Here is a 13,533-nt window from a genome sequence, read left to right on the forward strand (position 1 = left end):
ACGCATCCACGACTCGAACCCAGGACCTACCAGTCTCGAGCCAGAGCCCTTAACCCATAGACCACTGAGCCGGCATCCAACGGTGTTAATGTTCCATAATAAGAGGAAACGGCCGTCCAGTGCTTCCAGGTTTTCCATGGTGGTCTAGTTTCAATTGACTCATGATTTCAACTTTGAAAAATACTGAAATCTCCACAAAACCCCTTCTGGTTAGGTTTTTTGTTAAGTACAAGTTCACACAGAAATACATGAATGCCTTGCTGTCAATTGTCAATTAGTGATAATGAAACTTTAGCTTAATTGTCATTTACTGTTTTTTTTTCTCAAATCATTTAACACTTATGTATACATTTACAAATCTATCTACTTTACAGGATATCATGGTATACCATATTTAGTTTTATGTAATAGAAAATAATTAACAGGGAAGTTTCGAATATCAGTTCTGGTTTATCTTGAATTTTTAGGAAGTATTACCTCTTACTTGTGAAGAATTCATATTCCCTTTATCTCTCTTTTAGGGTGATTTTGACATTGAGTCACTTTTTTAGTCGACCACATTAGAAGTTAGAAACTCACCAAGGTTATCGTTCAATTTCAGAGTCACTAGGGCTGAAAAGTTTAAACTATCGGGTTAAGAATCAATGATTTAGATGTTTCGTGCACATAACTACGCCTAAATTTCCTAGGTTCTTAGGTAAAAGTCTGTCGAACGTTATTTGTTTTTGAAGAGCAGTAAAACACATGCACAGATTTACCATTTAAGAATTTCAGATAATAAATACGATCAGTAATAAACATAATAATGCCATCGAATGGTAGTACTCGAAGTTTTCTTCAATACTGTTTTCTCCAAATATTGTTCAAATGAAATTATTAATGATAATAGTAATGGCAATGTCTGTAATGGAAAATGCCTTTCAAAAGTCTCAGTAACACTATGAATGTGACTAAGCTACTATCATGAATGGTTATCCTATAACTTATACACATCTTATTAAATGAAGACATGATGTAAAGATATCATTTTTTTGTTCGAAACATATCCGGTTGCTGTTTTATTGCATGAATATTTTTGTGTGAAATTCATTTGGAAGTAAGTTCATTAATGCGGCTCATATATCAAGTAGCACGTTAACATCATCGACTTCTAGTCATATTGTTTGTGTAAGCAAGTGAATAATACCATCTGACTGTTTAGATTAAATTAGACAGTTGTTCAGTTTTAAGTTCCCATCTACAAGTTCAAAAATAATTTGAACACTTTAACCATTAACCCTTTCACCTTACAAAATAAACACATAACAAAAAATCACACTATCGAAACGAGTTTAGAGAGATACAGATTGTTTATGGTATTTTTTTAGTGGAACATACAAAATAAAGGACCACCTCACTTTAATTTATTCAAATAATACTAAGTAATAGTTGGCTCGATGTGCCTACATTTGAATTTGTGAAAACACTGAAAAAATATCATTTTCTATATCTGATGCCTATTATACTAACATTAAATTCTATTTTTGCTTAAGATCATGAACCGATTGGTGTTAGACCACCATTGAAAACCTGGAAGCATTGGACGGCCGTTTCGTCTTATTATGGGACTCATTAGCAGTGCCTTCAGTTTTCCATCAGTGGTCTAACATCAATCAATTCATAATCTCAACCAAAAACTTAATCTCCACAACCTTATACCGATAATTAAATCCTATGGCAAATTCTACCGCTATTATTATTTTCTTGGTTGAAATGAAAACAAAAGGAGAACTTGAAAATAAATATTTTACATTTTCAAACAATCGATTTTTTTCTCTTTTTCTGCCATGTGAAATTAAGTAAAATAATTATTTATTTTGAAAGAAGGAAATAAATCACAGTAAATAAACAATTATTAATTATCATGAAATCTATAAACAAAAAGAGATCAGAACTTATTTATTCCCCTTATTCGTTCCCTTCATCACAAAAACAACAGAGGCAGTAATTAAGAAGTAAAGAGAATAGTGATGAGTGAATCTGTTTTGTTCCTTTGTTTATATTTAAAAATTGTATTCTGGGAATACTTGAACTTAAATGGAGGGAAGTTTATATTTATCTCGTTGTTGCTATTACGTATCCCTCCTCGACCAATAGTTATGCATTGCCATACCCAAAGAAGAATAGCAACTAATGTGTTATTAATAACACATTATATATATATATATATATATATATATATATATATATATATATATATAGTATGGATATAAGTTAAAATGTGGTAAGTGAGATGTAGAAGGTTGATTGGTAGTTCAGTGACTAATACACAATGCTAAGTAATTGTTTAAAGACATTACATCCAGATCGGTTTATGCGGATCACATCTCTAAGCCAAAAAAGCATTTACAAGTCAGTAGGAAATGCATTCATTGCTTGAATAATGTAGAATACAGTGGAAATAAGCTCGAACGTATTTTTTATGCTTTAAATGACTAGTGAGATGAGTCTATATATTGAAAAATTTGAAAATTCACAATTTTTTTACTTTAGAAATTCGTCAAATGTGTTGTACGATGATTGGTTTTAGACTTGAGAGTTACTTTCAGTCACAATAACTTAACTGCTTACTCACCTATTTAAGATCATTAATTTTTCTGACCAATATGATAAGATTTAGTCTTCAAATTACTTAACACTTTTTTTTGCATTAAAAGATTTGTTACCAAACACAAACTAATTATTCTAGTACTTCCATTTGAGTAAACATTCACCAGGATTGTGTTTAACTGATGAGAAACAGACGAAATATAATTAAACTACAGTTTAATTATGTTGACTACAAAACTAAAGGTCTTCAAGTCATCCCTAGGAGGTTCCTCAATTGTGTACATATGATGTTTTAAAATAGGATGAATTTGACTGCTAACTTGACATTTATTGGATTTGCCTATCTTGTTGACCCAATCGAGGTTTGTCGGCTAGAGCATTCGTCTCTTTAGGTTCTACTACATCAGGTGGGTCGATTATATCAAAACAACAATAAATAAAATTTAATACTCAGAAAGGTCTTAATATTTAAGAAAGAAAAACATTCATACTGTAACATAAACTGAAATATTATACTGTCACAAGTTGCAAGTACTTGTTTACAAGTACAGAAATGTATTTTCAAATATATGAGAAGTGACTTGAACATGGTTAAATTATACATCTATAATGACTTAAGAAAGAAATGTATTCATGTATTTGTATGTTGTAATTAAATGCTGGTCAAAGATAATTACTCATTAGTGATTATCTCAAAATAGTACACAAGGTTTCTGCTTCTAAGTATTTGCTCGACTGATTAATTTCTAAAAGAAAAGTGCATTCACATAATGTCCATAAATAATATAGATTATAATGCATAGAGATTTTCATCAAATTGTGATTATTATCTAATTACTAATCATTAGCCCAATTTAACAGTAGAGTAAAAGTGGAATTAAACGTGTCGAGAGTGTGATAATAACGCCTTAATGAAAATTCTTATAAAATATCGTACATCACAAGAATAACTGAAATAGATTATACGGATCAATGCCTTCTTTCTTGGTGGTTAGAGTGTATCCTGCTATCTTCGAGACATGAATATTCTATAACCCTGAAAACGGGTCTCGAAACAGAATGAGAAAATAAAATTCTCACTACTCACTGAAGAACATAAAAAACAAATTAAGATTTTAAATTCATTTTGTATTGTTTGTTTGAATCTTTCCAACGATGTTTAGGAACGTAATTGATCAGTCTCTTATTGGCATATGTGCGTTCTGTTCGGATTGTCTTGATATTGCCTTAATTCACAAGCATTATAAGCTAAGATGATGGTGGTTAGCATCTCCATCCCAGAGTTGATGTTCACTCCGGGACTCGAATCTATTACTGTTCGTTTCAAACGTCATTGCGTTATCCACTTAGCTACTGAGTCACTAGCTTGTGCAATGGGGTCCTAGTCCCGGAGCGAACATCAAATCTTGGATACAGGTACACTCTGCTAAGGAGTCCTAAGTAGGATAAAATGCGCGTCCTGGTTCTCACTGCTATCCACCACTAATCTTTGCTTATAAATTAAGATTTTATTCAACCTATTAAAAAATTTAGATCCCACTGGTTTTTGATGATAATTACTCAATGAAAATCATACACAAATAATAGAGGAAACATGCAAATGAATTTCAAATGAATAATTTATGTTATATTGATCATTTATTATTAAACTGAATTCAAAGTAAAGCAATTAATATACTAAATATATATCATACACTAGATTTAAACATGATCTTATGCCTTAGCCTATTCTAACAATGATCATGGGGGAATTGTAGTCAATTTTTTTTTGATTAGATTAGACTTTACTATATGTTACATGTTGCGTAGTTTATAGTTGATCAATGTTCAATGAAATGATTAGAATATAAAATAAATTTATTGCGTAGTAATAATTAATTTTATTTTTTTTTATCCTAATAGAGAAACTTTAATTACATAGTAAGTTGATTTAATGTATATGTATTAAGTTTTCCTTAAAACAGTTTATGTCATATTCATTTTCACTATTATTAGTTTATGGTTATCAACTGTATAAGTCCAGATATGAAAAGATAGATCAATCATTATAGTACTCAGCTTTCAATTTTTATATAACAGGTTTAAATTCTACACTTATTCAATTCACTTTGCGTTATTTGGGTAATATCATAAATAATCACAGAAACAGGGTGGATTTTAGCTGAGCCCATAAACCATTATTTATTTAATTGAGTAACATTTTATTGATTATTTGTTTGATAAACATAAATTCTACTTTACTTGGGACTTGAATCCAGGAATATTATGTCCTTAGTCCCCACTGAATTCCTATTCAAAATAGTTAATTATGATAGTCATTATCTTTTATAATCATTCATAGAGTATAATAATGGTTATGTTATCATGGAATTAAATAAACCTAATCTCAGCTTTTAATAATATCTAGCAGAAGTAATATTTGATAATTTGTCAGTATATTCACTTGTCATACTTCAAAAAAGTCCATAATATTATTCCGGTTTTGTTTTGATTTCTCCTAATTGGTCAATATAGAAAGACTAGGATAATACCGGTTTTAATTAAGTACTGATTTTTGTGTTACTTAAATTTCGTAAAATATTTCCTTTCAATATCTTAGCAATAATTTTAACAATTAAACAATATCAAAGACATTTTATAAATTTGGTATCTAGTTAGCAATAACATCCAGGATGTACTCTCTGTCCTACTTGAGAATAGTCAATGGGATTGCTTATGACAATAAGAATGACACGCTAATTCATCTTGCTTATCTTGCACTTGTATAGAAATTTATGTAACTTCAAGATAAAATAGTTCAGTATTTAATGTCAATCGAAGGAACACTTTAGAAGGCAGTGAACATTGTGCACCAGTTTTGTTAGAGCTAAGAATTGCTCAGAAGTATGTATTGATATCTTATATATGGTCGAACACACATTCAGTTCTAACACTTAGTAAAATACTCTAAATCCACTAGGCTAGAACCTGTTAAGTTACACTATTATCTCCAGTCAGTTGGACATATATGATGTACATTACATAGGAGTTCACGCACCCCAGAAGAACACCACAGTTAAGTACTTTCTGACCTTCAGTGGTTCTACATTTGATGTCACTTCGTGAAGAACATAATTATCACTATCATACTTTCAAGTCAATCTTTGATTTGCGTGATCAACATTTATATACAGTGATGTCTGAAACAATGGTAGCAGTCAGTAACTTGTTGTTTGTACCATTAACCAGTTAAATATTTTAAAATAATCGATTTAGTTTGTTCTGAAACACTTCTTGACATAGTTTTAAAGATTTTCGACTCTTACAAAGATTAATCCTCAGTGAAATTACCCTCTATTGAAGTTTCTTTTAATTTGGGAACTCTATAGGTAAGATAACAATCCTAGTATTAAAATTCACAACTGATAACCGGGTCGTGCTGAGTCAAGGAAATTCTTGAGGGATAATCTGCCATATATTTTTTTAATTATATGATTCATTTGCATGAAGAATTTCGGCATAGATATTTCTTTCTAAACAGTTTTAAGTGTTGATAAAGTGTAATTTGAACAGCTCCTTCAAGTAAAATCTGTTTCGTCATGGTGAGATTAAAGAGAAATAATGCTTACATAACCTTGCCACTTTGAAACTGCTTCTGATGCATTTCGTATGTCAATCTCCATATATCAGGTGAAAGTAGAATCATAATACGTCTGACTTACTGATTTGTTCCTGCAATTTTTGAAATTTTTGCCATACACTTGTAATGAATTTATATTTCGGTAATTTCTTGAAGTGTGTCGGTTAATTTCTATTCGACGAATGAACTAATGAATACATTTACAGTCGGCAGCAAAGTAAAGAAGCGTTTATTCCCCACAAACCCGACTCAGATAATATACAGTTTGTTCTTCAAGGTGGTGTAATATAAATAATGACAGTACTACTATTATTTGACTTCCTGAGATAGTAATGAAAATGAAAAAGAATATTCTGTGGGTAGTATCTACATTGTTTGGACCGAGGATTACTTGAGGGAAAACAAGGGAAGAAGAATACCAGGTTATTTTCTGTATACTGCTGTATAGTCAGTGTTATGTTCTTATAGCCCTGTCAATTATCACGTGACTATATCGCTAATCAAAACACCCTGTGCCAAACCAATGACGCGCCAACCAGCACTAGCAGTCTAGAGTTAATTCTGAGTCCTTATTGGCTTTTCTTACCTTGCCCTGCCTGTTGAGTCCAGAACACAATCCCAGCCTCCACTGTATGAAACATGTATATTAGACATACACAGTATATATATAAGCAAATCAGACCGCATCATACCGTAAAATAAAAAAATAATTATTATACAATATCAAGCCAAAAGTGGCTGTCATTGTGAGAGACTGTAACTAATAGATTGGGAATAACCTAAGAATAGTAAATTGTATAATAGTAGTTTATAGGTTGAAATAAAGCTTGTAATAAGAGAAGTATGGATATACATAATCTAGTTAGCTACATTAAGAATATACATATATTATTTGTCCATAAATAGTTCTCAAAAGTTACCATTTATTTATTCTTCCTTAGAATATAACAGTCAGTTAAACTTAAAGTCTCTGATATGATAATAACTGTTTTGTGGTAAGAGTATAATTGTCATGAATTATATTGCTCCAGACTTTACACTAATTGACACCATTCATAGTTCAATTAACCATATCAGCCGTTTATAAAAAGAATTGTTTGTTATTCATTCAGTTTTGAAAAATAATTCCATATTATTCCATATTATATTAGCTACTAGTTTGGAAGAACTGTGTGTGTTAGTTTTCATAAGAAAATGACATCATTTTTAGAACTATTGGATAACAAGAACTGTATACCTACATAATCCTGAAATTAGACTCTTTAACAGTGTACACTAACAATTACACTATGGATCAAACCAAGAACACTTATGTTTTACAATAAGCATGTCAATTTTAGATCAATGGAATGCAATAAGAAGATCCTTGTGATCTATATGGAAAATAAACTTAATTAAAAAGCAGGCTTATTATTCAATGGTAGGTGATTACTGGTTAACATATAAATGTATATTTGAATTTAACTACATCATGGTTTATCCCCATTAATTAATAACTTACTGAATGATGTAACTATAAAGTAGAATGCAATAAACCTGTACTATACTACTGAAATTAGATGAAGAAGAGAAGTAAGTTGAAAGATTAAAATAAGTTGTCATTTAAAAATTCGACGAAGAGATATTTTTCTTAAGCTGTTTGAATAAATGAGAATGCAAAAGGTGAGCAGGTAAATTTTGTTACTTCGATTAATCGTGAAATTAAAATTAGATTTTCAGCGGAACGTTCAACTTAGGGTATACTCTTAGCTTTTGTTTTGATTACTCACATTTTTGAGTATGAAATTAGACACCATCGTCATTGAGAAATGGAGTTTGAGCAACACTGGTTCCAAATTTAACACTAATAATTTATTGATCAAAATTCAAGGTTAGTTTTTAGAACAGATATATCCTATGTGAATGTCAATAATAAACGTGGCTCTATTTATTACAGAACAACTTTTACAATGTAGAATTTTTCAAAAGCAGATATTACCAACCAATCCAAATAATTGTCGTTTTGTAAAGTTTCATTCTCGTATGCCCAAACATTATTCCACTTACGTTGAAGTCCATTTGACCTATAGTAAGTTATTTTCACGACAATAGTTTGAAGCGTCTTAAAGTTGATGCAGTGAGATACAAACCAATATTATAAATGATATAAGCTTACGCAACTATTCCAAATAAATTCTTTATTTCCTGCATCATAATAGATATTAGAGTTCGCGAAAGATACATGCCTTTAAAAGGTTTATGAATGAAAGATCAACTCAAAAGAATTATTCGTAAATAGACTGGTAATATTTTATTCACAATATCTTGCAGTAAACTAATATTACAACTCATTATTTTTCGCTTAAAAATAGCATTCATAAGATTGACCGGGTATCGAAGCCACAAGTTAACAATCTACTGAAATCAGGATCATTACCACCAGATGACAAGATTAATCTAAAGTATAGAACAACTGATCAAAGTTTGCCCACAGGATGGAAACAAGTGCAATATGATCAAATCTCTAATGTTCATAGCCCATTCATCGATGCCCAACGGCCTCCACGTTTAGGAGATTGTGTTGGTAAAGTCACAGAGTCATCAAAGATAGATTTTACACTGAATAGTGGGGCAGCTCATCAAGATACATGTGTGCCTGTTACTACCTCAACGCATTTCAGTGTAAGCTTTGAAAGTCCTTTGGAAGCCTCCTCTTTAGGAGCACGACTTAGTCCTGTTGGTAGTAGTTGTTGGTCATCTGAACAACATATCTCGCCAGACTTGACATCGCTTATGAGTAGTAGCACAAATTCTGTATCTGCTGGGGTATCATTAAGTTCGGGTCGTCAGCATGCTCTGAAATCATTACTCCACAGACAGCCATCAGCTGGAACAGGATGTTCTGGTGGTACTTTTTCGACAGAAGCTGGACAATTACAGTCTGCCTCAAATTCTGTTCGTTCTGCTCCTCTATGTCCTAGTCAAGTGACCAAGTCAAAGTGGAGCAAACAAATGGGAATAAATAAGAATTCAAATTTACAATATTTTACACCACCTCCACCGTCATTAGTAATCAGTGATCCAGAAGAGGAAATGCACAATAAACGTCTACAATTGTAAGTCAACTTTATTTTAAATCTTTAAAAGTATTATTATTTTCTATAATATATTTGTTGAACAATCCTTATTAAAGACTGATAATACACAAACTGAAGAGATCAAACATTTTTATTTTGGGTTTATATATTAAAAATCTTGTTCATAGTGATTAAGAAGCTTAATACTCATATATTCGGCTGAAAACTTATTTGTTATACAACATCTAAAGAGAATTCTGATGAAATTGTACCATGTTGTCGAATTTAATCGACTTCTAAAGCGATCTTAAGAATAGGTTGACCCTTATAAGTCAACTAGAAAATAGTCAGTCAGTCATCCAGCTACAACGTAGGACCAGGCACATTTATGCATCGATCCAAGTTGCCATAGCTCGTTAGTACAACAACATGAACACCGGATTCATAGAAGTAGTTAATTTTGTGGTGGTAATATATAAAAGAAAGGTTGTATATAAGGATATAGTATAGGAAGGAAGACAGATATGAAGTAATTTTAATCTCAATGTTTAAGGGAAGATAAAGAGTGTATACACCTACACGATTGTGATCGATTCTGAGCCATGTCACCTAGAGTCTCCAACCATTGGTTACGAAAGTTACGCGGACCCCAACCAGGTAGTCTGCTCTACCAACATGGCTCAGACTAGAAGTTAGTGACTTCAAGCACTGATGCCACGTTTTGGTTTGGCCGCCCCTAACTTTCTTCCAACCATCCCCTATACTAGTCAGCATAGCGCGTCGTGGTAATCGGTGTTCAGGCATACGTAACACGTGGCCCAACCATCTCAGTCGATGAAGATTCATCACCTCATCAACTGATTTACCATCATCCCCTAATACCCTGTGTCTAACCTCTATGTTATTTACCCGGTGATCCCAGCAGATGCGAGCAATATTTCTAAGACATTTGTAATCAAACACTAGTAACTTACGATTATCTTCTACTCTTAATGGCCATGTTTCACAGCCGTAAAGTAGAACAGAGCGAACTGCTGCGCAGTATACTCGTCCCTTAATTGATAGAAAATAGTAAATGTTAATGATGGATTTGTATTGCAAAAAGAGAAGAATTACAAAGTATATATTATTTTTAAATGACTGCTGAACTTTCCTAGGTTGAAGATCGGTTCTTAACTGTTATTATTTAGGTTAAGGATTTACAGGAAGGATTAGAGTCTGAGTGTACATACCCAAAACCTAATACTAAATCCTAAGCCACACTAGATCAGCGTGTTGACGTGCAAGTGTAGTAGAGGTATTAACAGTATCAGTGATAGTAAAAATATTAGACCGACAATATGATCAGAGAAAAAGGAATAAATTCGCTGAATAAAAAGTATGAGACAAATTTAAAACTCCATATCAAATTGAAGAAAAAGAGTCAATCTATCTGCTCTATTGCGAGAGATTCTGAGCCATGCCATTTAACACCTCCAAACATTGGTTAAGATAAATCTCCGAACACTAACCTATTAGTCTAAACTTATGTACATGGCTCAGACCAATAATTAATGACCTGATACCACGTTTTGATTTGGCTGCCTCTAGTTTTCTACGAGCAAACAATATTAGAACTGACTAAACCGGTCGTTAAATGACAGTCAGTATTGTATATATTTCATTTCTTAATATTGAATGAAATAAATCAGCCAAACAGTCCATTCGAACTATTACACTAAGTCACTTGATTTGACTTCGAGTTGATAGGTTTTAAACAAAAGATATGTATATTATGATGAAAATGTATTTATGTAAAGTAAATACAACAACTTAAAACTGTAGCGCACACGTTAAACAGGATTTTATACGTTTCATTTATATTTGATATTTCCAAATAAAACTTTAAAAAAATATCATTCTTCTGAGAATGTAACTAAGAGGAAATGGTGGATTAGCTTCAAAGTTGGATTTGAGTTTGTCAAAAAAACAAACAATAAAACTAACATGGAGACCTGGATTCACCATTGGAATCTTGTCTTCTATGCTGTAGTCAATTCTAAAAAAAGTTGGAAAAGGAACATGACGGAGAAAAAAGGATAAAATCAACTATTTTGATATTTTTGTTATCTGTTCTTGTACAGAAGCATTTTCATGACCTAAACACAAATGATAAATGAACAGGATAATAAAAATAATACACTATACAATGAAAAAGGAAGTAAATTGTACATTTTTGAAAGATAATATTTATAAACATTAACTAGCTCAAGTTTGAGCATTGTTCTGAGACCCTCATCATTTATCCCTCCTCTTTCAACAGTTCTGAATTAGTCCATGCTTATTTCTTTTCATGTGTGCCAAAGTAACTGACATTAATTTTTATTGATTTTCAGAAGGGGTTTTGTGGAGATTTAGTATTTTCAACTATGAAAATACTAAATCTTCACAAAACCCCTTCTGATAATCAATATAATCATATGCTCACTAGTGACTGACTTCGAGAAGTACATCCAGGAGTTCTAGTGAGAAGCAGTGACTAGTGGAGTTCAAACCATATCTGTCGTGAGATATCAACTCACTGAAGACAATTAGTGAACGGTTGCTCAACTTCGTGGATCAGTTGAAGTTAGACAATAACACCATTGGATGCCGGCTCAGTGGTCTATCGGCTAAGGGCTCTGGCTCGAGACTGGTAGGTCCTGGGTTCGAATCTCTCGGGTGCGGGGTCGTGGATGCGCACTGCTGAGAAGTCCCGTAGTAGGACGAAACGGTCGTCCAGTGCTTCCAGGTTTTCGATGGTGGTCTAGCTTCAATTGACTCACGCTTTCAACGATTAGTTTTTGTTCTATTCTGCTATCGATATACCATTTTTATTCTACCTATACTATGAATAAAAATATTAAATGAAAGTGAACAGATGAGTGAAATATGAATCATTGTTGGTTTAGTTCAACAGTGTTATTAGAAGGTAAATTGGAGAAAACTATTAGTTCAGTAATTATTGGAAATGTTCAGCAAAGTTCCCAACTACTATTTTGATAATCTCTATTAGACGGGAATAAATAAGAATTAAACCAAATTGTAACTTTACCTTGATGGCTTGTATCACTTAAATGAACTATGGAAAAACCCTTAAATGTGATTTAATGGTTTAGCTAATTATCTTTGTAGTGCTTTTACAGTTTTTAACAAACAGCTTAAAATTCTGCTAGAGCATTGGTCAAAAAGTTATTCAAGCTATTTATTCGATTCACGTGAAGAAATTAAGAAGTACTGTACAGGTATTTCACCTTGGTTGATGACTCCGTAGTATTACCATGTAGCCATAGCAATATAACCATATATATGAAATGTAAAATAGAATTATCAGTATGGGGTTGTGGAGATTGTCGAGTTTTTGATTAAAATCACGAATCGATCAATGTTAAACCACCATTGAGGCAGTTACCCACCAAAGACAATGGAAGATGGTCGCTCAATTTCGTGGGTCAGTTGAATTTAGACATTAACACCGTTGTATGCCGGCTCAGTGGTTTAGAGGTTAAGCGCTCGCACGACAAACCGAATGTTCTGGGTTGTAATCTCACGTGCGGGATCCTGGATGCGTACTAACTAGGACGAAACGGCCATTCAGTGCTTCCAGGTTTTTGAATGGTAGTCTAACATTGATCCATTCACGGTCTCGAATAAAGTAGAATCTTCAGATCTCCTATCAAGGGCATGATGATTCAATGTTCCATTTTTATCCAAATTTTAATCAAGTCACGACATAATCAAGCATACTGGTGAGATGTAAATATTAATAATATTAAACAGCTCAAATTAGTTCTTAATAGACAGCCAGACGATGTTGATTTATGAAGAAAGTGATTATCTAATTTAACTACTGACTTGAAATAATTTGACTGTCAGATAGTAGATTAGAACCCTGTTTTTTCTTTTATAATTTAAAGAAAAATTTATTAACTTTTGCAATGTTTTGAAAGGGAATTTTGTATGATTATAATGAACAAGTAATTAAAATGGTTAAAATAAATCAATAAAGTATTGATTAGTTGAGAATGTACAATAATATTATGTAACTGAGTGATAAATGCATATGAGACTGGATTATTTAATCAAATGATCGAAAGAACAATTATCAAAGACAAGAATATTAGCCATATGAATAGGTTTATCATTATAGTAATAAATTAACATGCTTTTACATCAAATGATGATTAGAAGTCATTTGAAGTATAAAAATTAAAAATATTTCAGTAGTTGAGATCATGAGTCAATTGAAGC

The 13,533-nt window shown here is 32.1% G+C and overlaps 1 protein-coding gene across 1 annotated transcript in view; it reads left to right on the forward strand.

The window, feature by feature from the left end:
- Positions 1 to 13,533, forward strand: part of Smp_212100 (putative calcium-dependent activator protein for secretion) — a gene marked incomplete at both ends in the record, with an annotated part of 21,567 nt that overhangs the window by 7,581 nt on the left and 453 nt on the right. Inside the window, one exon of the mRNA XM_018795543.1 lies at positions 8,560 to 9,303. Within this exon, the coding sequence (XP_018649845.1) occupies positions 8,560 to 9,303 (744 nt within the window). The remainder of the gene's footprint in view (positions 1 to 8,559; positions 9,304 to 13,533) is intronic.

The sequence above is a fragment of the Schistosoma mansoni genome, chromosome 2, assembly GCF_000237925.1.
Source record: "Schistosoma mansoni strain Puerto Rico chromosome 2, complete genome".
NCBI classification, from domain to species: domain Eukaryota; kingdom Metazoa; phylum Platyhelminthes; class Trematoda; order Strigeidida; family Schistosomatidae; genus Schistosoma; species Schistosoma mansoni.